This window comes from Microchirus variegatus, assembly GCF_963457635.1.
Source record: "Microchirus variegatus genome assembly, chromosome: 13".
NCBI lineage: Eukaryota > Metazoa > Chordata > Actinopteri > Pleuronectiformes > Soleidae > Microchirus > Microchirus variegatus.
The window spans coordinates 4,668,243-4,693,912 of NC_139814.1; the positions used below are offsets into that span (position 1 = coordinate 4,668,243).

The 25,670-nt window shown below is 39.7% G+C and overlaps 1 protein-coding gene across 1 annotated transcript; it reads right to left on the bottom strand.

Annotated features, from left to right (window-relative positions):
• Positions 1-377: 377 nt before the first annotated feature.
• slc30a8 (solute carrier family 30 member 8) lies at positions 378-23,253 on the bottom strand (the record flags this gene model as incomplete). The annotated part of the gene is made up of 9 exons (XM_083900169.1): positions 378-523; positions 4,408-4,542; positions 8,209-8,314; positions 12,514-12,626; positions 12,822-12,958; positions 13,049-13,202; positions 13,442-13,588; positions 14,248-14,402; positions 23,183-23,253. 9 exons carry the CDS (start codon positions 23,251-23,253, stop codon positions 378-380), a joined length of 1,164 nt encoding a protein of 387 aa, XP_083756295.1.
• Positions 23,254-25,670: the final 2,417 nt, after the last annotated feature.

The window sequence follows — 25,670 nt, forward strand, 5'->3', positions numbered from 1 at the left end:
TTTATTCCAAAAATATTTTGGAAATGTGTAAACAAAGTAGCACAAATAAATGTTTGTCTCCTTCTACTTCCAGGTCAAAGCCCAGGAAGGGACATTTTGTTGCATGCACAGAACACAAAGTCTGAGTCGTATACATGCAGATGTAATCAGACTTTTAATCAAATGATATGTTAGTCCAAATAAGAATAGTTAAATTTTACTCAGACTGACATGTTCATATGACACTTAACTATTAATATATAATTAAGTTAATATTTTCATATAAGAGATAACATTTCTTTTTTAACAAGTTTTTTTTTGAAATGCCAAAATAAAGGCACTCAAAAGTACAGTAAAGTGTGACTTTGGCATTCATGTCACAGTCAAAGGATGTTTACTCAGTTCCTGGGGTCTTCACAAAGAGTACATCCAGGCTTCAGGTCAGCCTCGCTCTCTACCTGAATTGTCACAGAGTGGAAGTTGTAGGAGGAGAAACAAGCCTGTGTCATTTCTCTGAGAACAGCCTGAGCATCCACGGACTCATCTGCATAGAGGACAATAAAAGAAATGATGGTGAGCTGTTTGTTTGGTCATCATGTCTATAAGGTTACTCCTCTAATGTCAATAACCCTCACTGCTCCTATAAAGCGTTTCACTGTTTTGTCATGAATTGTCTGTTTGCGTTTCAATCAGTCATCACTGTGTGTGTCATCACTGTGTGTGTCATCACTGTGTGTGTACAGAGGAGTTACTGTTGACAAGAACGTAACCATGTGTAGTAATATTTGTTTCTTCATAGACTGTTCACTGTATGTTCCCAAGTAAAGAACAACAAATACTATGCGACTGTTCTTAACTTGTACTTTACTTGAGTGATTAGTTTTCTGATTTCTTTTGACTTATTGTGCTTTTCCATGATACAGTTCTAGTTCTACTCGACTCGACTCAGTTTCAGGGCTCCAGACTCCTAGCACAGTGGCCCCAACTGAAAATTGCAACTTGCATATTAGTTTCACAAGTGCAAGTAGATGTAACTCAAAATGTCTCAAATTTTGGTCACAAAACGCAACCATCGAGTTTGGTATCAACATGTTGTTTTCCATTACTTCATAATACCTTTTCAGTGTGGGTGTGGTCATCATACCATGGCTGCACAAAACTGCACAGGCGTCAGTTTATACGCGACACAAACTAGTGACTTGTAAAACTGTTATTTTCAGTGTACTGAATTAGAATCAGTTGATTAAAAAGATTTGTTCACAGAATGGTTCAGTCCATCCTGCATCACCGGAGCACAGACTCTGTCTGACACAGTCACTGGACTGAAATACCACTGAACGGGTTATGATTGGGCTTACGATCACCAGCTTTTTAACTGATCTACAGTTTGGCATTGTTGGCGGGGGATCTTATGTGTGTGTGAGAGAGTGTGGGTCGACACACAACAAGAATTAGGCGAACTTTGGACTCAAAATAAGCAGCTAAGCTGACATTAGCTGTCTGCGTGTGTGTGAGGCAGGAAATGCCTTGCACGGATCTTGACATGTTCCCCAAATGTCTTGCAAATAGATGTGTCATACAGGGAATGGATGACAACTGTACCTTTTGTTCATAATACAGTTACGGAGATGCATTTTGTTTGTGTGAGTGATGTCCGGTGGACATTCGGTACATTGTTTTGTTGCAGAAATGTGAAAGATAAAAGCAGAGTGTAATATTGAAGTTTATGTCAGTATTTTAGTTTGTACTTCATTGTATTTTATTTATTAATTTATTTTGCTATAGAAACCACAATATTGTTGTACCACATTTGTTTTTCTATATTGAAACAGTGAAGGTGTGTCCTGGTCATCATTTTGCACATTCAACCTAATGCAGAGTTTAACAAACAGGTTAAATCTACTTGCTCCTTATATTGTCAGACCAGGCTCATTGTTTTAGTTGTAGTTGTTTAGCACGTGAAGGGAATTATTGATCATTTTGTTTTCTGCATGCTGCCTTCATCTGCATGCTGCCTTCATCTGCATGCTGCCTTCATCTGCATGCTGCCTTCATCTGCATGCTGCCTTCGGCTGGATGCTGCCTTCATCTGCATGCTGCCTTCATCTGCATGCTGCCTTTTTCTGCATGCTGCCTTCATCTGCATGCTGCCTTCATCTGCATGCTGCCTTCATCTGCATGCTGCCTTCATCTGCATGCTGCCTTCAGCTGGATGCTGCCTTCATCTGCATGCTGCCTTCATCTGCATGCTGCCTTTTTCTGCATGCTGCCTTCATCTGCATGCTGCCTCCATCTGCATGCTGCCTTTTTCTGCATGCTGCCTTCATCTGCATGCTGCCTCCATCTGCATGCTGCCTTCATCTGCATGCTGCCTTCATCTGCATGCTGCCTTCATCTGCATGCTGCCTTCATCTGCATGCTGCCTCCATCTGCATGCTGCCTCCATCTGCATGCTGCCTTCATCTGCATGCTGCCTCCATCTGCATGCTGCCTTTTTCTGCATGCTGCCTTCATCTGCATGCTGCCTTCATCTGCATGCTGCCTTCAGCTGCATGCTGCCTTCATCTGCATGCTGCCTTCAGCTCCATGCTGCCTTTATCTGCATGCTGCCTCCATCTGCATGCTGCCTCCATCTGCATGCTGCCTTCATCTGCATGCTGCCTTCAGCTCCATGCTGCCTTTATCTGCATGCTGCCTTCATCTGCATGCTGCCTTCAGCTCCATGCTGCCTTCAGCTCCATGCTGCCTTCATCTGCATGCTGCCTTTATCTGCATGCTGCCTTCATCTGCATGCTGCCTTCAGCTCCATGCTGCCTTCATCTGCATGCTGCCTTTATCTGCATGCTGCCTTCATCTGCATGCTGCCTTCAGCTCCATGCTGCCTTCATCTGCATGCTGCCTTCAGCTGCATGCTGCCTTCATCTGCATGCTGCCTGCAGCTCCATGCTGCCTTCAGCTCCATGCTGCCTTCATCTGCATGCTGCCTTCAGCTGCATGCTGCCTTCATCTGCATGCTGCCTGCAGCTCCATGCTGCCTTCAGCTCCATGCTGCCTTCATCTGCATGCTGCCTTTATCTGCATGCTGCCTTCATCTGCATGCTGCCTTCAGCTCCATGCTGCCTTCAGCTCCATGCTGCCTTCATCTGCATGCTGCCTTTATCTGCATGCTGCCTTCAGCTCCATGCTGCCTTCATCTGCATGCTGCCTTCATCTGCATGCTGCCTTCATCTGCATGCTGCCATCAGCTCCATGCTGCCTTCATCTGCATGCTGCCTTTATCTGCATGCTGCCTTCATCTGCATGCTGCCTGCAGCTCCATGCTGCCTTCAGCTCCATGCTGCCTTCATCTGCATGCTGCCTTTATCTGCATGCTGCCTTCATCTGCATGCTGCCTTCAGCTCCATGCTGCCTTCAGCTCCATGCTGCCTTCATCTGCATGCTGCCTTTATCTGCATGCTGCCTTCAGCTGCATGCTGCCTTCATCTGCATGCTGCCTTCAGCTGCATGCTGCCTTCATCTGCATGCTGCCTTCAGCTCCATGCTGCCTTCAGCTCCATGCTGCCTTCATCTGCATGCTGCCTTTATCTGCATGCTGCCTTCATCTGCATGCTGCCTTCAGCTCCATGCTGCCTTCAGCTCCATGCTGCCTTCATCTGCATGCTGCCTTTATCTGCATGCTGCCTTCATCTGCATGCTGCCTTCAGCTCCATGCTGCCTTCATCTGCATGCTGCCTTCATCTGCATGCTGCCTTCAGCTCCATGCTGCCTTCATCTGCATGCTGCCTTCATCTGCATGCTGCCTTCAGCTCCATGCTGCCTTCAGCTCCATGCTGCCTTCATCTGCATGCTGCCTTTATCTGCATGCTGCCTTCATCTGCATGCTGCCTTCATCTGCATGCTGCCTTCATCTGCATGCTGCCTTCAGCTCCATGCTGCCTTCATCTGCATGCTGCCTTCATCTGCATGCTGCCTTCAGCTCCATGCTGCCTTCATCTGCATGCTGCCTTCATCTGCATGCTGCCTTCATCTGCATGCTGCCTTCATCTGCATGCTGCCTTCCCAACATCAAGACTAATGTCCTTCCATCGTATCAGGGAGAACACAGATGAAGAAAGTCAACCTGGGAACTTTTGCTGACACTTCGCCAGAATAGGTTTGTAGAAGCATTTGTTGCTGGGCAGTTTATCATCAAGCGAAAAATTAACCTAATCTAGTTTGTGTAACAAGATTTTTTTTTTTCCACCTTGCCAATTTTTTAAAAGTGGTATTGTATATTAGTAAAATCATTTTAACTTTTGTTTAAATTTTGTTTAATTTGTTACTATTACTTAAGTGAAAAAGTTTGATCAGTACTTCTACTTTTAGGAGTCCTTTTCATACTTTTTGTTCATACATAAGCATTACATGTAAAAAAAAGTGCCTTCTCACCTACGGCTATGTGAGCACTCAGTACAGCTTGGTTCATGGTGAGGGCCCATATGTGGAGGTTGTGGACCGCTGTGACCCCCTTCACTGTCAGCAGACCATTCCGCACCTCACTGTATTTAACACCTGTTGGAGTGCCTGAAAAGACAGAGAGAAGAGCCTGACAATAACAGTGGAAGGACTTATTGTGGGTATTAAAGTTTTACTGCTTTTTGTTGTTGGTGATGTTATTATTCTACCGCCATTTAGTCCTCAAACAGAAATTCTGTTGGATTATTTGTTTACTATGTCCATTTGAAAACAAGCTCTACTATCAAACCTGACTGAGCGAACATTTATTAATATTTAAAAGTCACACACTGAAGCAGAAGAGAGCAGAAGACACAGATCTTCATCGTCAATTTACAAATATGTTGACGTTAGCTCAATTCTTTCACATTAAATATGTTGTTTTGGCTCCTGAAGCTGAAAAAACTAAAGCAAAGCAAAACAGATTAAATCATCAAATACACAATTAAAGTGGTTATTAACCAACTTAACTAAATACATGAGACAGTTGTTGTATATCAGCTCATGTCCTTTCTGTCCCTCACCTCTGCTCTGTCCCCCATTTAGTCAAAAATTGACTTTTTTCATGGAAGAAATAGATGACACTACACAATCAGCATAAGCTTTGAGGAGCAATCGAAGAGAAGCTGTATAAATCTATATTAGTGTGCCCCCTTTCTATTGTTCATGTTATTGCACTTGTATTCTTTGTATTGTCTTAAAAAGTAAAAAAAAAAGAAAAAAGAAGTTGTCGGCCTCATGTTGTACAAGAGGAACATCTACGTGTGCTTTAGCGCGTCAGCGTCACTCTGCCCTATAGAGGGTAAAAGTAATGGAGATTCCAAAGCGATCTTCTTTGATCAGAACCAAGGAGAGCAGTCGTGAATAGGTCTGTTCTTCTATGCAACAAAAGATTTTACAACAAAATATTTAAATGAGAATCAAGCTATTAAAATCTCTATTCTGAACAGAAAATATAACAGTATATTAGTCGGTCATTTGTATTAGGTTAAACAGGGATTTGATGACGTTTTTAATTTAAGGACCACCCACAATTGGTCTGGAAACATCCACAACTAGAATCCTGGTGCCAGATACAGGGGAGACAAGCTGAATCCAGATTCCATTCCTTTTTAATTGTATGAAATAAACGCATGGTGCAAACAAGCAGATGTTACGCAAAAAGATCATTTTTAAGCTGACTGCATTGTTCCTAAGACTGCTTTCCCTGGTCTAACCAAAGTAGGGCTACACACCTTGACCATGTTTGGATCTACTTACTGTAAGTACTGTTCCAGGCTCACCAATGAGCACCTACATATGTGCATGAGAATGGCACTAACTCCATTTAAGCCTAGATTCAAGCTACTGGCAGAGCAATCACATGCCCTTTTCTTAAAGACACACTCTTTAAAATAACTTTATTCAGAAGATTCAGTATGGTTTTATTTTACTTGAAAAGTGTGACATTTTTGTGTTCATTGAGTCTAGAAAGAAGGGAAGTGTGAAGAGGAAAGGACTGCTTAAAGCTCAGTTAGCTCTCCTTTTACTATTTCATCAGGATTTCAGCGTTTGTCCTAATCAACAGAAGTTTGCATATCCCATTCTTTTTCTTTACTTTACTTTTAATTTACTTTATTCAGATGATTCGACATTTTCTATATTAAAAGTATCCAAATTTAACATTTTAAATGAATAGTGTTGATATGACAATGACAATGTGTGCTGTTGATTAATTTATAGACTTATTGGTAGGCTGTTGGATGCAATTTAGACATTATGGAGTACATTTTAATAACTGGACCTCTTCGAATTGTATTTGAATACCCCTGGCTTAGCCTACAAACTGAATAATAGTCTGTGTCATTTTAAGTCCAGCACTAGCCACTTTTACATGGACACAAGTAATTGGAATAAAAGCCTGATCAGTTAAAATATGACATGTAATCCAAACGAGAGGGCTGGTAGATGCAGCTCATCATTCAGGTCCATTCTGACTGTGTACATTCCAGTCTAAACTAAACTTTTAATTAAGTCATTTTGCACATGTAGACATAGCTAGTCTTGGCTTAGCCCATAAACTGAATAAAAACAGAGCATTCAAGTTTATCAGTCATAGACTTTATGTTAAGTTAATCAGTGTTGGTAGGGAGTGGAGGGAATAACATCACTGTATGTTGTGAAAACAATTACTTTTGCACCTGGCATTAAAATTAATTTTCTGTAATGGCATCAAGTCGTCCATGTGTCTCTGCTACAACCAGGTCAGATGAAACAGGTTGGTCTGAGCACAGCTAACGTGAAGGTGGCGACAAAACTGCACAGTCTCTTTTTGCACTTGTCAAAGACGACTTGTTCCACTTCTTTGAAAAGTAAAGAGGAGTTTACACAATAGTGCGACTTCACATGTGGCTAACACTGTTATTGTTGTTGTTGATAGGGCAGGATGTCACTGCTGCTGCAAAACTTTGCAGAAGAAGAGGTGACTTAGGGGGGGGGGGGGGTGACCTGTGATCGGATAGCAACCATATATTGATGTGGACACATGTTAATACCAGGTGTAAATACATGCGATCAGACTACACACTATTTGATCAGAGAATCTAATACCAGGTGTATGGGTTAGGGTGCCAAGTACACAGCGTTCTGCTAAAATATAACTTGCATTCAGTTGTCGTTAAGGGGAAACCTGGGCTAAGGTGACATGCGCTAATAAAACATATCAATCAAAAACATATTTTAGCCCTGAGATTCAAAATGCCCTAAAATAAAAAAGATATTTACATTTCAGAAACACTTCTTGAACTGCAGACGTCAACCGTGGAACATCTCTGCATCTTTGACGACTGGAAATAGTCTGTTTTGTTGAACACCAGGATGTGACTGTGTATCTAGTCAGAGTCTATTTCAGGTTAGCTGCTATTCTCTTTCTACAGAGGTTTGAAAATGAATAAATCTATGTAATAGAAGTCATTTATATTTTCCTTTACATATTTTCACAATAGATTTCAAGTGTGTGGAAAATATTTATAGCAATAATGGACTTAATTCTGTGCACATTTGAAATAAATTGAATGACATTTTTTTCGCAGTATTTTTTTCTTTAAAATTAAGTGATGATAACAAAGTTACAATAAACATGTTATTTTAGTAAAGTACAATCATAACAAGTAAGTTAATTCAAGAGCTGTGAACTCAAAATACCATGTTTAGTTTAGTATAATATAGTATAATATATATAGTAAACTCATTATAAACAAGTACTGCACACTTATATTTAATAAGTTACATGTACTTACTTAATCAAGTTTACTTAACTCAGTTAGTTTAAGGCAATAAGTTTGCATATATTTTTTGAGTAAAGCCAACTAATTATATCTTACAGTGTAATGGAGATTCTCCTCCCTCTGATGATCAGACTCTTTTTAAATAAATAAACAAACAAACAAACTTTACCCATTCTCATCTAACTTCTTTCATTTGTTTATACTTACATTCACTGTATATTGTGTATATTCCCAGATTGTCTACTTATTATTGTATTTTATTATTTATTTTTATTGTTTATTGTATTGTTTATTTTATTTCTTTTAGCTTATTGTCTATTTCACTGTGTTATTCTATTTTATTTTATTTACATATTTTATTTCATTTATCTGTCATGCTGTATTTCTTCTCACTTTGCACAGAGCATCTGGAACAAAAACAATTCCCCCCCGAGGGTTATTAATAAAGTATTGTGATTGTGATTCTTACCTTCCATTAAGACAAGCAGAATGTCTCTCATGACGGTGAAGGTGGTGCACAAAACAAAAATGGAGAACAGGAAGGTGCAGATGGGGTCTGCTATCTTATATTCAGGCTGAAAGACAAAACATAGAATAATGCAAAAGATGTGGGTTATGTATGTGTAATGTAAGTCGGCCTAGTGCAAACTGAGTAAACAATTATTTATTTTATTTCATTTATTTTCAAAATGAGGGATTTTCATTTTTTTACCCAAAATGATGCAAGTTGAAGTTTCAAAGAAGCCACTGCATGCTTCATATCACAGTATTGTGGGTCTTATAACCATATACTTTGTATTTAGGGTTGTTTGATCACTTTGAATCGATTTAATGGGTTAATTACACAGATTTATGTATGAAATATTGACTGTGATGTTAATGATTTAGTAACATCATCAACATTCAGCTGATTCATTCACTGATCCAGTCACATCAACACAGAGCCACTTAAATGTATTTTATTTTATTTGACATTAGAAATATGGATCTATATTTGATCCTCCTAAGTATATTACCTTTCTTGTTTTTTATTTTTATGAAATGTATATTCATATTTCATTTATTTGTCCATAGGAATACCCTGGAACCTCTTCATAGAACTCTTGGGTCCCTAGACCTGTTATTGATAAACATTGTTCAACGACTACAATAGTTGATCAGGGCTCTCAAGTTTTGAAGTCAGTTCACAGTGAGATTTCATTGTGAAGAGCATGGGGAGGTGAGGGGGATATGATTGTGTGTGGCACATTTTAAGGCCTTCAGGACTGGGTTAGGATTTTGAAATGTGAAATTATGACTATTTCAAACTGAATGTTTTCTAAATACATTTTTTACTATAGGGTTTCCGGTACATGAATTGAAAATAAGAATTGAAAACAGGATCTTGCAGTATCACAAGGCCAAAACAACAACAAATTAAAGATATAAGTTAAATAACTAAACTAGTCTATACTGAATACAGCCAAATAAACATCTTTAAATAAACAATCACCTGGGCATTACCGAAGCTAATGTTATGTTGTGCTGTTCAAAACGTGTATCTGAAACGTAACAGGTTTCCTCTATTAATAGAAAATTAAGTTTAACAGTTAAAAATGAATCTACAACAAAATAATATCTCTCTCTACTGCATAACCAAATACTCAGCATGCTTTATTAGGCCTAAAGTAATCTCTCTTTAACAAGGGTCAATGGTACAAAAATAAAATAAAAATAAGAATCTCTCTGAAATAAGGATAGAAATAATGCGTATCTTGTATTAACCAATCAATAGCACATTTATTATTTATTTTTTCTCGAGTGAGAAGTAATATTCAAATGTGTAAAACATATCCGCGCTGCTGTGGCACTGCTGTCTGCTTTGTGATGAGCGCACTCTGCATGTAAACATTTCATTAATGTTTATATATTTGTTTCAATCACTGAATGAAGCCTGTCGTATTTGAGACAAGAGTCAGGATCTGACATTGTTAGCACAAAACTCTTGATCAGCATTTGTTTGTCGTTTATTTAAACCAGTATGAGCAGAGAGTGTGACGCCTTATTCACACGGGACGGGAGGCGGAGAGAGAGAGAGAGAGAGAGAGAGAGAGAGAGAGAGAGAGAGAGAGAGAGAGAGAGAGAGAGAGAGAGAGAGAGAGAGAGAGAGAGAGAGAGAGAGAGTGAGGTCTGCGGTCTTGGCCATTAGTTCATTTACTTATTTTAGTGTTGGTAATATGTTGTGAACAAAACTGTATCAAATATAACCTATAGGTACATATCGTTCACCTTTTCTCTCCCTCCATGTTGGTGTTCCAGTGTGCCAAAATCACATTTCATACAATAATTTACATTAATATAAACATAAAACAACATGAAAACAAGGTTTTTAAATAAATAAATAAAAAATTCTGAAGGTGTGGCAGCTTTTATTTTGCCGTGGCGTTGCGCCACAATCAATTACATGTAGAGGAAACCCTGATAATAAGCCACCCACTTCCTATATATGTAGTTATTTCATTTCACATGTTAAGAGGTTATTATGTCCAGTTTTGTATGTATTGTATATGTATTTTTCTGTGTGGAGCTCACAACAATAGTATCACTCCAGCTCTCAGAAGGTGTAAATCTTTGAGGCTAAAATTCTCCCTAAAGCAGTTTGAGGAGTGACTACATTCAAATGACCATATCTTCTTCAAATATTATCTGACTTCCATGTGTTAGACACACCGTTATGTCATTCTAACTACAAAAAAGGCCCCTTGAGGAAATCTGAAGTCATTTCCAACTCATGGTGTTGTGTAACAATGAAGTCCTCCATGGTAATGAGTTTGACACTTCATCAGCTTACAAATCTTTCAACTAAAAAACCTGGGTCCAAAAAGACTTTAAAAAAAAACGAAACGAAAAGACAAAAATACTAATATTGTGACACAAAACCATTCACCTGTTACACACACACACAGACACACAGGCTTCCCTGATCCTAATTCCCTCCACCTCCTGAGCTGTGTCACCTCTATCTAATCTTTGTGTGACTAATTAACCACCACATGCTCACAGGTGTGCAAGTAACCATAGCAACCACAGTGCCTCTGACACACCTACCTTCATTCATACAAGCACACAGATCTAAAGGCCACATTATACTTCTCCGACTGCTTATTCATTATTCGACTGCGTCACCACGGAGACGACTCGAGCCTTTATACTTCTGCGTCGTGAAATTCTGCGTCGGGAAATTGCAGAGCGTGACGGACACGCTCTGCAATTTCCCGCCCGATCAGTAGGGGTCACTGCGCAGGGTTGTTTTGCTTCTGGCTACAGTGAGCAATGGTGTCCGAGAGAGAAAGACTGTTGTTGTTGAAACAGTGGCTGTTTTTTTGTGGCACTTTTCTGTGTCATGGAACGCAGTTTTAAGATAATTTGAGGCGAGAAATTGTCCATTTAGAGTCTAAACATGTGTTGTGTGTGTTAAGATATGACGTATTTATAGTTTGGCAGCGACGTTATCAGCGGTGATCAGCTCCACCTCTGTGGACGCTCGGTGCTCACTGTGAGCCGGCACAGAGCAGCTTAGCTCGGCCTGTCCTGATGACCAATCGCAGCTCTTGCCGTCTCCGTTGTCCCTTGACGGAGTGACGGACAATTCGCGGACACTGCATTTCGTGCAGTCGGAGACGACGCAGAGTCTCTGCGTGACCTACGTAGAGACTCTGCGTAGGTCACGCAGAGCACTTTACGCAGAAGTATAAATTGGGCTTAAATTGGCACCAACAGACATTGTTGGAAAGCTGAGAACACATCACACTTTCAGAATCTGTAAATAACTAAAAATGTCCCTCAGCCTACTTGTTTCTGTTTTTCCATGGCTGGTCACATATCATCCAACATGTATACAGTATCATCATGCATAATACATTATTTTACAGTTAAAATTACTATGGTGGTCTTTTTTCCCAGAGCCATCTGCTGTAAAAAATATATATATATACTCACACTTTCATGACACAATATGGAGGAGCTCATAATTACAGCTGTGAAGTCAATGATAATTCTCTAGGCAACCAAACTCTATTTGCTCTTCTAGTTTTATTGTTTGTTTGTCAAACTCCACACACATTGTTCTTGCATGTGTTCTACTGGTACAAATTCAGATATTCATATATATACATATATATATATACATATTCAAATTCATATATTTGTATTATATAAATGTAATTTAATAAGATAAGTCTTCTATCTATCTGAAATGACTTGTGTATTTATGCACCTGTTCTACATTACTGAACCAGGAGCTGAGTGTGAGAAGAAAAATGTCCCAACCAGCTGGATCACATATTATCTGACTAAAAAAAAGTATGGGATATGCAAACTTCTGTTGATTAGGACAAACGCTGAAATCCTGATGAAATAGTAAAAGGAGAGCTAACTGAGCTTTAAGCAGTCCTTTCCTCTTCACACTTCCCTTCTTTCTAGACTCAATGAACACAAAATTTTTTTCAAGTAAAATAAAACCACACTGAATCTTCTGAATAAAGTTATTTTAAAGAGTGCCTCTTTAAGAAAAGGGCATGTGATTGCTCTGCCAGTAGCTTGAATCTAGGCTTGAATGGAGTTAGAGCCATTCTCATGCACATATGTAGGTTCTCAGTGGAATGTTTAAAAAAAGCACAGTATTTCCAGCTGATAAGAATGTGACACAGACTTCCACTACTGTTTAAAGAGCAACTCCACACACAATGTCCTGAGATCACAGCATAAAACAGATTTACACAGAGCGATGCGTTACCTTGAAGAAGACAATGATGGCACTGACGAGCACACTGAGGCTCTGGAGGAGATCTCCCACCACATGGACAAAGGCTGCTCGTACGCTGGCGTTGGCCTGCTGAGCCCTCCCTTCTGACAGAGAAAATAATAATAATTATACACTGGATTTCATTATAGTCATTATATATTTCATTATGCGACAATGATGGATTGTGCCGACCCCACATCCAGTCATAGTAGAGAATAATGTAACTGTTAATTGCATCATGGCCAACTTTGATCATATTTAAGATTTGTCAAAATAATGACTCAGCAGAAGAAACTCACTGTGTTTTGCTCCTTTCTGCTCCACATCTACATGGTCTTTGCAGTTCATTGTTTTCTTGCCACTGTGACTGTGACCGTGAGAGCTGAGGCCGCCATGACTGTGACCGTGACCAGATTGGTGAAGGGTGAGGGCCATGCTGTGGAAGGAGAGGAGTTCTACTGACTCAGAGTTCTACTGTGTGCACCAAAAAAGCTATATAACAGAGACGTGGGTGTATTTCACTCACATAATGTTGGCTAGCACTGCACAGCCAGAGGTAATGAGCATGATTCTGCCCTCAATGGTGTAATTGTCACTTATGAGGCGCGCCACAGCCAGGTACACCAACACGCCTGTTACCAGCCAGATAGTGAAAATTGACAGCAGTGCTCCCATGATCTCTGCAGTGATGAAAACACAAGTGAGGAGAGAGAGGCAACAGAAAAGTGCTTCAAATGCACACAGAAGTTGACCAAATTTAACATGGTTTAATTGCTTGTGCATAGCGTTATCTGATTAACCCTCTTATGACCCTCATGATGAACTCCAAGATAACTCTCACCTTTGATATCTGGCAGTTATTCAAGAAAATAATTTCACATGCAGCTTTAAAAGAGTTCTTGAAACAGATCAGCATCACCTGCACGGTGCCAGCCATAGCTGAGCTTTTGTGTGGCAGGTCTGGAGGAGAGCCACAGAGATATGAGGCTAATGATGAAGCTAGTGAAGTCCACCAGGAGATGAGCAGCATCAGTCATCACCGCCAGACTGCCTGCAAAATACCCACCTGCACAAAAAGACAGAGAGTAGTGTTGTTTAGTGCTACATCACTTTCTTTCCAAAATGTCACATTGACACTTTAGTGAATAAGAAGAAGACAATGCATGATGTTTTATTTTAGAGTGTATTTATTAGAGCGTATTGTTACTGAAGCACACACATCTCAAAATAATCATTTTCATGAGTCCAGAGAAACAACCTACACTTGAACAATTCAAATCCTCACTGTAAATATGCTCACGCTTATACATTTATAATAGACCAGACCTCTGTACAATTTCCCTATTCATTTTTATACCACTCCACTTGTTCTTTGTTGTCCCTGTTCTTTTGAGTTGAATATTTGTTAAGTTACGTTCAGCGTGCTTAAAGAAGAAAACCGCAGTCAAATTCCTTGTTTGTGTTCTCATACTTGGCCAATAAAGCTGATTCTGATTCTGTGTGCAGCTTTTGTGTCCACATATATCTTGTATATCGGTAAATACCCTAAAAATATTCCAATATTATTACAGAAGTAACTTTATATGTGATTTATATGTGACATATTTCCTTTATATTTATATTGAGATATATTTTGATATCGAATGACATAAAAAACTACTGAAAAATATACTGGGTATGAAAATCTAAAAAAGAAATGACAGTGAAAAGAGCAGGATGACTCACCGAGGATTTCACCAATCATGAAAATCAGACAGATGACAGACACCACATACAGCCGCTTCCTGGCAACCTTCTTCTCTCGCTCACGATCCTCCTGAGCATAGCTGTTGTCATGGCAATGTCTAACGCCACCATTGAACTCACTGTGGTTGGACACACTGGATGAACATTGGAAATTGGAAGTAAGTTAGTAAAGACAGATAACAATGTTTAGATGATTCTTCTTTTTTACCCAGTTTGTTCTTGCATCTTGTTCTTGCATCAGCATGAATCAAATATTTAAGAATAGAATGCAGGTCATTTCCCAAGAAGAAATTATTAGATTCTGATGATGAGGCAGATTCGGCTGTAGGTTCAAAAAATGTTTCCACTGCTGCAAACGAAATGACACCTCTAGTATTTATAAAAGGGATGGGAGGAGTCTTGGTTTACCCTAATCCAAGTCTGCTGGTGGTTGATTAAGCAGCGCAAACACTCAAAAATGAACAGCAAACAAAGCCAGGTTCAGCAGTACACAAAATTCATAGTGCCCCGGGCCCTTATATTCTCCTGTAACCATGTGGAAAACAAAGAGAGACATGCAAAATGATAGTAATAATAAAATTGCGGGGCATGCAGAGCTTATGAAAATTTGAGGTAAAAATTGGGCATTCTGAGGCTTTTTGAAAGACCATCATGGTGACTCATGAAGTGAGGGTAAGTAACTCAAAATGGGAAAAAACTAAATTAATAATTATGCCAATTCTGTAACATAGTTTTTAAATCTAATTGTGTTGTTATGGCTGGTACTGTGTGTACTGACATCACTAAAGTCAAGGCATTGCAATTATAGAAGGTGCCCCTCATCTGGTGCGGGCCTTTTTTCTCTCCGCACCGCCCCTGCTGACTCTGCTCTTCTCTCTCTCCTGCATTGTGCGCAGCTACATTCTGCATATCCAACGCAGAATGGATAATTTCTCTATGTTATATCCACACATCCATATATGACACATAACGATCTTTATGATGAGAATCGAGTACAGTCACGATGAAATACAGGTGATCCAAGTAGATCGCGCATCTGGGGTGCGTTGAATCCGCTGCATCTGGGGGCTTTCAATCAGCCAAACTGACAGGCGATGACAGCATTATATGGGCTGAAATATGCGCCACCAGAAACTGAATTAATTAACTGAATCCACCAGAAACTGAATTAATTAACTGAATCCACCAGAAACTGAATTAATTAACTGAATCCACCAGAAACTGAATTTGAATCGCTAAACTTGAATAATTGCATTAAAAAACTGAATTTGAATCACATAATTTGAATTTGAATTGCTAAACTTGAATAATAGCATTAAAAAAAACTGAATTTGAATCACATAATTTGAATTTGTATTATTTAATTTAAATTATTGCATTGAAAAACTGAATCTGAATAGTATAATTTGAAATTGAATTATTCAAATTCAACACTCCATATCTCTTCGTATTCAGTTCTCACGATTCAAATTCAGTTCTCAAAATTCAGATTCAAATTACTGCGACATACATCCGGTTAGTTCAAGGATGAAGGAAGAGCAATCGAGCACAGATACAGGATAATCGCTTTGGATTTCACCAGAACACAGCAGCAGAGAAAACAAACCTGAAATAAATATTTTTCTGTGTCCCAGAACGCGGTTTTAAGATCATTTGAGGCGAGAAATTAGTGATTTGGAATTCAAAAATGTGGTTTGTGTATTAAGATGTGATGTATTTATAGTTTGGCAGCGACTTTGTAGGAGGTGATCGGCTCCGCCTCAGCGGACGCTCGGTGCGTGCAGTGCCCGGCACAGAGCAGCCATATCTCGGACTGCCCTGTTGAAACGATCCTCTGGCTCAGACGGCTCCGTCATTAGATATTTGGTGTGATCGATAGATTTGTTGTTGACGCGTTACTTTCTTTTCTAATGTAAACGTTTTGACCTGATAGTTTGAAAGTCTCTATAGGATGAATGTTTTATTTATTTTAACCTTGAATGTCAGCTGAGATAGGCACAGCACCCCCGCGACGCTCCGGTGGAGGATAAGCGTTAGATAATGGATGGATGGATGGATGTCAGCTGATATTGGCACAGCACCCCGCGACCCTTAATGAAGCTTAGCACAGCCACCCGCCATTCAAACAGTACAACACTGAAGTTACGCTGCTGTTCCAATTGAAGAGACGTGTTGTGGGATGTGCCTTAACAGTAATGTGTAACCCAGACAGCTTTGGGACACAGCGAGTGCGTGAGTGAGTGCGTGCGCGCTCGCTTGCCCGCGAGCGGAAGTGTTTACATGTGTGCCGGTGAATGAATAGTGACGCCGACCGGAGCAGATAGTGAGAGTGTTAAGTGTTACTGTGCAATCAGCTAATAAAGCCGAATTCTCTTCAGCAAAAACGGCCTGTCATGTGTGTGCCATCAGGAGATAAAGCAGGAAGGTTAACAGACGAATGAATTAATAATGTGTTTGTCTTGATTTCAAACTACAAGAGCTGCCACAACGGCTTCATTAACCACTGGCTGTAGCTCTATCCTAGCGGTAAGTTTCACTTTACGTTAGTTTGTTTACTTGACTGGGTTTGTTTATGTGCTACTGGTTAGCAGATGAGAGGCTGACAAACTCAGATCTATCCGGCTGCTTCAGCTAAGGTAACGTAAATGTAGACTAACGTTAACTTAGCAATGAGAGATGAGATGAGAGTTTGTCAGCCTCTCATCTGCTAACCAGTAGCACATAAACAGACCCAGTTAAGTAAACAAACTAACGTAAAGTGAAACTTACCGGTAGGATAGAGCTACAGTCAGTGGTTAAGGAAGTCGTTCGTGGCAGCTGTTAACAACGTCAAGCCGGCAGATCCTGTATCTGCGCTCGATTGCTCTTCCTTCATCCTTGAACTAACCGGATGTATGTCGCAGTAATTTGAATCTGAATTTTGAGAACTGAATCTGAATTGTGAGAACCGAATACGAAGAGATATGGAGTGTTGTATTTGAATAATTCAATTTCAAATTATACTATTCAGATTCAGTTTTTCAATGCAATAATTCAAATTAAACAATACAAATTCAAATTATGTGATTCAAATTCAGTTTTTTAATGCAATTATTCAAGTTTAGCAATTTAATTTCAAATATAAATTATTCAAATTCAGTTTTTTAACGCAATTATTCAAGTTTAGCGATTCAAATTCAAATATAAACGATTCAAATTCAGTTTCTGGTGGCACATATTTCAGCCCATAGCATTACGTCAATTACAGGACAAACTTATACGTAAACGAGACACATCTACCTGTATATGTAGTTTATTTAGGTTAAACATATATCACAATATATTACCTACACAAAAATAAGTACATGAACTCTTGACCAAGAGCGCAGACCTCACTCGCCCCTTGTACTCTCTGGTTTAAATGACAAAAAAAACAAATGCTGAGTACTGATCAAAAGTTTTGTGCAAGTGATTTAAGGTCCTGACTCTTGTCCCAAATATGACAGGTGACATGTTCAGTGATTGAAACAAATATCTAAACATTAATGAAACGTTTATACGCAGAGCGTGCCCACTTGCAAAGCACACAGCCGCGCCTCGGCACAGCGTTCCGAACTTTGTAATCAAATACACCGGTATGGCAGTATATTAAAAATTCATATCATAACGAAAATATAAACCGGTATTCGGTATGACCCTGTATACCACCCAGCCCTACCGAGCGTCCCTGCTGCCTAAAAGCCTGCACTTGGCTCCTGTCTTCGTCACATTACAGAAGTCCCACAGTCACCGTCTTATCCTCGAACTTCCCACTAACAGAACATTGATTCTGTTGAACACCGCGGTTTTATCCTGTTTGCAGTGAGTGTTGACTGACATCTTCTCCCTGGAACCTGCGGGTGGAGAGACTGCAGCGCCAGCGCAGCCGCTGTATTTCATGTATATATTTGTTTGGAATCACAAGAGCAACAAGTGTACCAAGTTTGGTTCAAATCAGAACAATTATGTGCAACTAAGACACAAAAGAAAAAAGAAAAAATTCAGAATTTACCGCAATTTTGACCACTTTATCTCGCATCATAAATTCCCCCAAAAATTGGAGTAAGCCCAACTCACCAAATTTCATCTCTATCCTACGGCTTTTGTCTGACCTTCTGGGGGCGCTATAGAGCCCTGGGGCTACGAACTATGGCATTTTTCGTCAACCCAACCTCCATGCCAAATTTCAAGAGTTTTTATGCATGTTAACCCCCTGAATTTGAAAATGGTGGTGAGCCCATGAAATTCTCTCACACGGGAGTTTGGATGTAAAGCTGCTGGAGATCAATGTGTGTGCGCTTTTGCCCCCACACCCCCTAGCATGAGCCGTCCGCATTAAATGGGTCTGTCTACTTTATAAACATCTCTGCCTTCTTCATATTTGTGGCCCGCCACGGCTGAGGAGGGCGCAAGTCGGCCCAGCGCAAAACAAGTAAAACAACATTTCTTTTTTCAAAATGAGGGATTTTCGCTTTTTTCATAATTGTTCGAGTTGAAGTTTCAAAGAACCTACTACATGCTTCAAATCACAGTATTGTGGGTCTTAAAACCATAAACTTTGTATTATTACTTTGTATTGAATTAAGGTTGTTTGATCGCTGTGAATGATTTTTCATTAACGTTAGTGTTCAGTCACATACAGGGATTAAATCATGTTTTGTCTTTTAAAGCGGAACTAGGAACGCAGTTTTTTTGGTGTGTATTACCTTGTTTATGAAGCCCTGAAGGTTCTAAACAAACAGTTCAGCCACTGCTGAGACGCTGTGTTTATTGTAATCTCGGGCTCAGCGAGATCTCTGAAAATCCCGTAATAGTTACGTAAACACCGGTTCTCCTGACCAGCAGATCGTCCTGCTCCGGGCACTAGTCCGGGCACATCCGGTTGCGTACATTGAACCGCAGAAGAAGAATAACGTCCGTTGTGGAGGTGTTTCACGAGCGACAGTGTCTTCTGACTCTGGGTCTGACTCTGGGTCAAAGGTCGTCAAAGGGACTGAGGCGGGGAGTCGTGACGAAGCTATTTTTAAACACTGTTAAAACAATGTTTTAATAATGAGGAGCAGTGCATCCACCGTTCCAGAAGGGGGAGCTGCGCTTCTGAGAGCGGATGTGCTGAATAGTACTGGCCAATCACAAGACTCTGTCTTCTGGGGGTCAGAGTTCACTCTGAAACATCGCAGCTGACGAACAGCGTCAGAAAAGAGGATTTCTATCGGCTCGTTTACAGCAACTAGGAGGTTTTTGAGCATAAAAACAAGTTAATGTATGTTAGTAGACCTCCATAACTAACATATATGTGCAACAGGACCACTCTATGTGAGCTTTAATAAACCACAGTGCGTTTCAGAACGTTATGTAGCTGCATTGTTATTCACTAGCTTCAGGGCTGGCAAAAACATGTGCCGATGTGCTTGAATCGTGTGAATGACACAGCTTTGTGTATGAAATATTGACTGTGATGATGCTAATGATTTAGCAACTAGCTGAGAGTTAGCATATCATCAGCTCAGTAACGGACTGATCCATCCACAATACACCACAGAGCCACTTCAATGTATTTCATTAGTGCCTGCAGCGGCAGGGCATTCTCACTAGTTTGATTTGATATTAGAAATATGTGTCTGTTTGATCCTTCTCTCTTAAGTATATAGTATATTTAGTTTTTCATTTTTACGAAACAACAAAAACATATGATGGAAATATGACTACACGGATGTAATGACAAGAAATGATAACAGAATAAGCTACCCCCCCTTCCTCTATTTTTCTAGTTATTTCATTTCAAATCTTAAGAGTTTATTATGTCCAGTTTTTATGTATTGTATATGTATTGTTCTGTGTAGCAGTGTAGCTCACACACAAACCGACAAAATATTTTATCAGATGTGCCTTTCATTTAGACAGTGACGGTGTTTTGGGGGCTTAAAAACGCAAAAAAATTAACCCACCCTCCAGAGTGGAAATCTCCACTCGTCACATTCCCATCTAAAAGGTTGAAAACACTGAAGTGAGCTCTGAGCTGCTCACGCTGGCTATCCTCCCGTACATGTTGAGGTCAGATCCATATGCAGTACAGACAAACAACAACAAACATGTCAGATTATATCCATCAGTCGGACATTAAGTTGCCTTAACTGCTCTGATACCTATCCAGGAGTCATTTCAGCAATTAAGACGAGTTAATGTTTTGGTTTTCGACCGTGGGCGACTCGGCGCTACTAGGGAGAAGCAGGCACAAAGCAGGTTTAGTGAAAATTTTGAGTCTGTTAACCCTGAAATGAGGGAAACTCTGAGTTTTCCGTTTCACAAAGGGAGGTAAGTCAAACCAGAGAAAGAGGAGTAACTCTAGCCTGTTTCACAGAGAGAAGTAACTTAATCTCTCGGTCAGTTACCATGGTAACATGCTCTTTGAAACTAACCTGGTCGGGACCAGGTTTTTCTCCGCAAACCTTGAGTTTCTCTCTGTCTCCGTCCTCTTTCAGACACACACGGTATTTGATTTCCTCATTCATTCAGTCAGCAGAGTTTTGAAGTCTGTTCTGCGTCTACATTAGAAGTTATATTAGGTGGTCAGTAGGGCTGTAAAGTCAAAGTCGACTGGTCGACTAATTGGTCGACAAGCTCTGGCTCGACCGAAATTGTGATTGGTCGACTAATTTTTTTTTTTTTTTTTTTAATGGTGAATTTCATTAGGAGGAAAGTACCACATGCTAATAGGGGTGTTTTACAGCACCCGTGCTTCACAGGTAACAGTCTGTCATCAGAGAACACCCCCCTTGTTTTCCACTATTTTGGTTTAATCCAGCCCAGTGAGTTGTTGTCGCTCCGTGGTTCATGAGGACAGTCAGACAGATTAGTGTTGTCATTAATTAGACGTGAATTTTGAGCTTTTCATGTGAGGCTACAGTCTCAGTCCTCCTGTCACATCCATGTCAGACATCAGCAGTGTGTGCATTTTTCAAAAATACTAAAAAGTGAAATGCAAACTTTGCAAGCAACAGTTTGCTTTTCACAGTGCTACTACAAACATGACATATCATTTAAAAACGCTAAGCTAAGGTTGCTCCGTCCTTTTTGAGTATGAACATATCAGAATTATTAACATATTTCAATTTAGTCTATTAATCGTTCATTGGTTTTATAACTGCAGACGCACCTGCTCGTAACAGCAGCAGTGTCCCGCGGTCTATTTGTGTCTCAGCAGCAAAGCTGCGCTGTTGTTCAGTCTCTTCAGTCTCACTCTTCAGTCTCACTCTTCAGTCTCTCTGTTCAGTCTCACTCTGTATTCCTCAACACTTATTGTGCTGATATTACTAGTTATTTTCAGATATCACGGGCTATGATATTGTGCAGATGAACGTAATGCAAAACGCTGTCAGAGCCGTCAGACTCTGTTGAAAACCAGCCACGGCTGCGGGTCTTTTCAAAATAAAAGAGCCGCAGCCACAAAGTACCCCCCGTCGATTAGTCGAATTTGGGTCGAAATTTCAGGGCTTTAGTCGACCAAGAGTTTCTTTGGTTGATTACAGCCCTAGTGGTCAGATCGTTGTCGTGTAAATCTGGCCTGAAGCAGAGGAAAAGCAACAAGTTCAGTGTTGTATTGCTCAGAAAATTGTTTTTGATGTTAACTTACAGCACATTATATGGACAATCATATCCATCATGACGTACCGTAAAAAGCCTATAAAACGCGGAGTCTCTCATTTACAGCACAGTCTTTGTACTAAGCTTATCAAACAAATACACACTATTAGATGTTTTACGGTGGGCCACTGTGCTTTCCCATAATTAATTAATTAATTAATTAATGTAATCACAATTAGATCATGACAGTGGGTATAATTGAATGTGAAAACATAGTGTAGTGGGCAATGAAATAACTATTGGTTTCCATTTGTGGTGACTGCTGCTGAGATGAGGGATGATTTAATAAATCCTGTGGCGTTAGCCTGCTCCAGACCAGGCTAACGCCACAGGATAAATCTCCATGGTAACTTATGTCATAACATATCCTGCTTTTGAACAACCGGATCACGGATACATTAAGCCAGGATAAGCAACAACACATCACAATAACAGACCAACATGAGCCATACACACAACCCTTCAGTTCTGATAGTGTTGATTAAAATTAATGAATTAACCACCCAACAGTGGTTTTGAAGCTGAATGTTATTGAATGCACTAGCTCCTTACAGGTATTTCAATGGGTAAACTTGAGTGAGAGAACTATAATGTATATTCACCCCAAATTAAACCAAGTGATTTTTAAGCAAAACTATCTCCTCAGCTACCAGGTAGAAGCCAAAATTACTTTTTGACAACTGAAATACTGCATGTTACTGTTTGCACTAGACCTTTAAATTTCAACAGATAAAATGTGCTGAGTTGGTTTAAATGATGTCATGCCCCAGTGAAACAAAGTGATTGTATCGTAAATAAAATGGACTGTGTGCTTTAAGTTGAAATCATTGTTGGAAATGTTAAGGAGAATCTAAACATGGCAAAATGTGTAACATAAGTCAAGTTATTTATTATTTTAATATGGACTCAATTTTAGATAAATAGATGTAAACACCACCATCTGCTGGTATGTTTTATTTTTGCACGAAATGTTCATAATTTTGACTAATACTGCTACACATATACAAGGTTCATATTGATAAGGGGAGTATTTTTACATATCACATTATCATCTTGAATTACATTAAATATATAACTTCTCAGTTTATAAAGAGGTTAAAAATGGTCCAGACCAGAACCGTGTGAAGCAAGAGAACCGTGAGCAAAGATGAATGTGCTCATAAACATCAATGTGTCATCAATTTATTCCCTTTTCAACAAGTGACTTTGTTCCACTTTGATTTGAACTAATGAACTAAATTAAAAACTTTACCTCCACCGAGTGTCGGCGCTGCTCACATCCGTCACCAGTGGAATCGTCTCCTGATCCTGATAGTTGGACATAACTGATGTCTTTGGATGTAAAACACGCACACGGACAAACCCTCAAAGCCAAGTAACTAATAAATAATAATAAAACCCTTTCAAATGAACGCAAAAGTATACTAGTAGAACAAATCCACTTTACAATTAGTTAAATCTTCGGTTCAACCTGTTAAAACTACCGGAGAAGCCGCTTGTCTGAGAGTTTGAAGCAGCCTCATGACCCTCACTGTGCGCCGTGTGCAAACGCTGCTCCGCCGCCTTCAGCGTCTCTGGTGACGGACAAGAATCAGAGCCCTGGACACACACAGGCCGGACAGGCAGATGTTAGGGGCGCCGTCATCCGCGGGGGGCAACGAAAACGGGGGGAGAATTATTTTTTATTTTTTTTATATATATATATACATATATATATATGTATATATATATGTACTACTTTTTTTTTTTTTACCAGTGCCATTACTACTATTATTTCGAACTATTAAATAAGCCCACAGCAACATAAAGTCATAGCAAAGACTATTAAATAATGCAGGAGCCTTTTTTCTGGGTGCCTCGCTCGTTTCTCTGTACCTGCCCTCTGAGGGGGGCGGAGTCAAGAGGCCAGCTGACTGAATCTGACCCGATCTGACTCTGAGACCAAGAACAAGATTAATGACACTCTATCAGAATCTTGCCTAGGGCACCAAATTACTGAGGGAGATCCGACCTCAGCCCAGATCACAGTATTTGGTTCCCTGAAGCTTCCCCCAGGTTCTCATGTGGTTGCCACGGAAAGTTTCCCTGACGTTAGGTTTTGGTTGCACATTTGGTTCCCAGAATGCTACTTTGTCACAAGATTCATACAACCTTTAGAGAAGGGTTCCCAGAACGTTCCCGTAACCTAACTCATTTTATACAACCTTTATACATCAACATGACAGAATTAATTATATTTAACTAATATTATATTATACTGTGCATGTTGGTCGACATACTTGCAGTCTTAGATACATTAACTAAGACAAAGTTAATTGAAAGTAAAACTTTTAATTTTATTAAGTTTTCCTAATCTAAGACCTAATCTTTTCCTAATAGGCTGTTAACCAAAATAAATACACGTGAACATGCAAAATAAAGTCAAGCTTTTATATAGAGCTCTCCTGTAAAACACAGCCATAGTCACATCTCAACCTTTGTCTGATTGACTCACATGATGATTGTTGTTTCGTTGTCTAAATGCTGACACATTTACTTCTTGTCCTGTTTTGTTGCATAGTTCCAGTCTAGTCTTGATTAATATTGATTACCAGTGTTAGAATGACAGATTAGATTAAGATTAGATTAAGAACCCTTTAAGTCCCGCAAGGGGAAATTCAATTCTGCAGTGAGTTAGTGAACACACACAGCACACAGTGAGGTGTAGAACATGTAACCCAGCGCAGTGAGCTGCCATGCCAGTGAGCGGCGCTCGGGGAGCAGTGAGGGGGTTAGGTGCCTTGCTCAACAGCACTTCAGCTGCGGACTGGTCGGGGATTGAACCGGCTACCTTCCGGTCTCGAGCTCGAAGCCCTAACCACTAAGCCACAGCTGCCCCCAATAGTAGACAGTAGAATGATGTAATGCACATTGTATAAATGTCTGTGTAAATCTCACTATTGTTGTTGTTCTGACTGAGCTCATGCAGGAGCAACGTCAGAGCTGAATACCATTACCTGTGATAGATAGAATAAAGCTTATTGTTTAACTGTTCTTCATAGTTTAAGTCTCATCATTCGAACCGTTGTGAATTGATCCAAAGAATTGGGGTGAGGTAGCTTAGGCTTAACCTTAACACAGTGCTTAACAAATGTATTAGGCCACCGTCCAATGTAACAGCAATGGTAATTATCAAAGTATTTTTTTATGTTTCACCTGTAATGTTTAATACACCAGTACTGTATGCTCAAAGCACTTTAAACAAAGTCATATTTTTAATACTAAAATATAGTAATTGCTGTTAATAAAATCAAATAAAAAGGAGTAGGCTAAAAACTAAAGCTAAATGTATCTGAATGTATTTTTTAACTGCATAGATATAGTTCAGTCCTGATTGTGGTTTTGAGTCTGTTTGTCCTGTTGAATATTGTCATGTGAACTAAATTGCTTGCAGGGGTCATGTGACTGCTACTGTATGAATGACTTCTATATTTTTCTGCTGCGCAATTAGTAGAGTAAATATGGTACTGACTGTGGGACTGCTGAGTACGAAAGTCCTTAAAGAGACATAGGAACTGTTATTGTTTATCTCTCAGGAGTGGAGCTTGTGGTTACGCGGCCGTGAGGCTGTTCTTGTAAAAAAAAAAAAAGTTAGAATTTTAAATGTAAGCTAGTTCACAGTGACTTTGGCTAGTATCATGCTTTAATGGACATATTTGAAGAAAATTAAAGGAAAAGTCTGCTTTAGCCCGCCCCTCTTC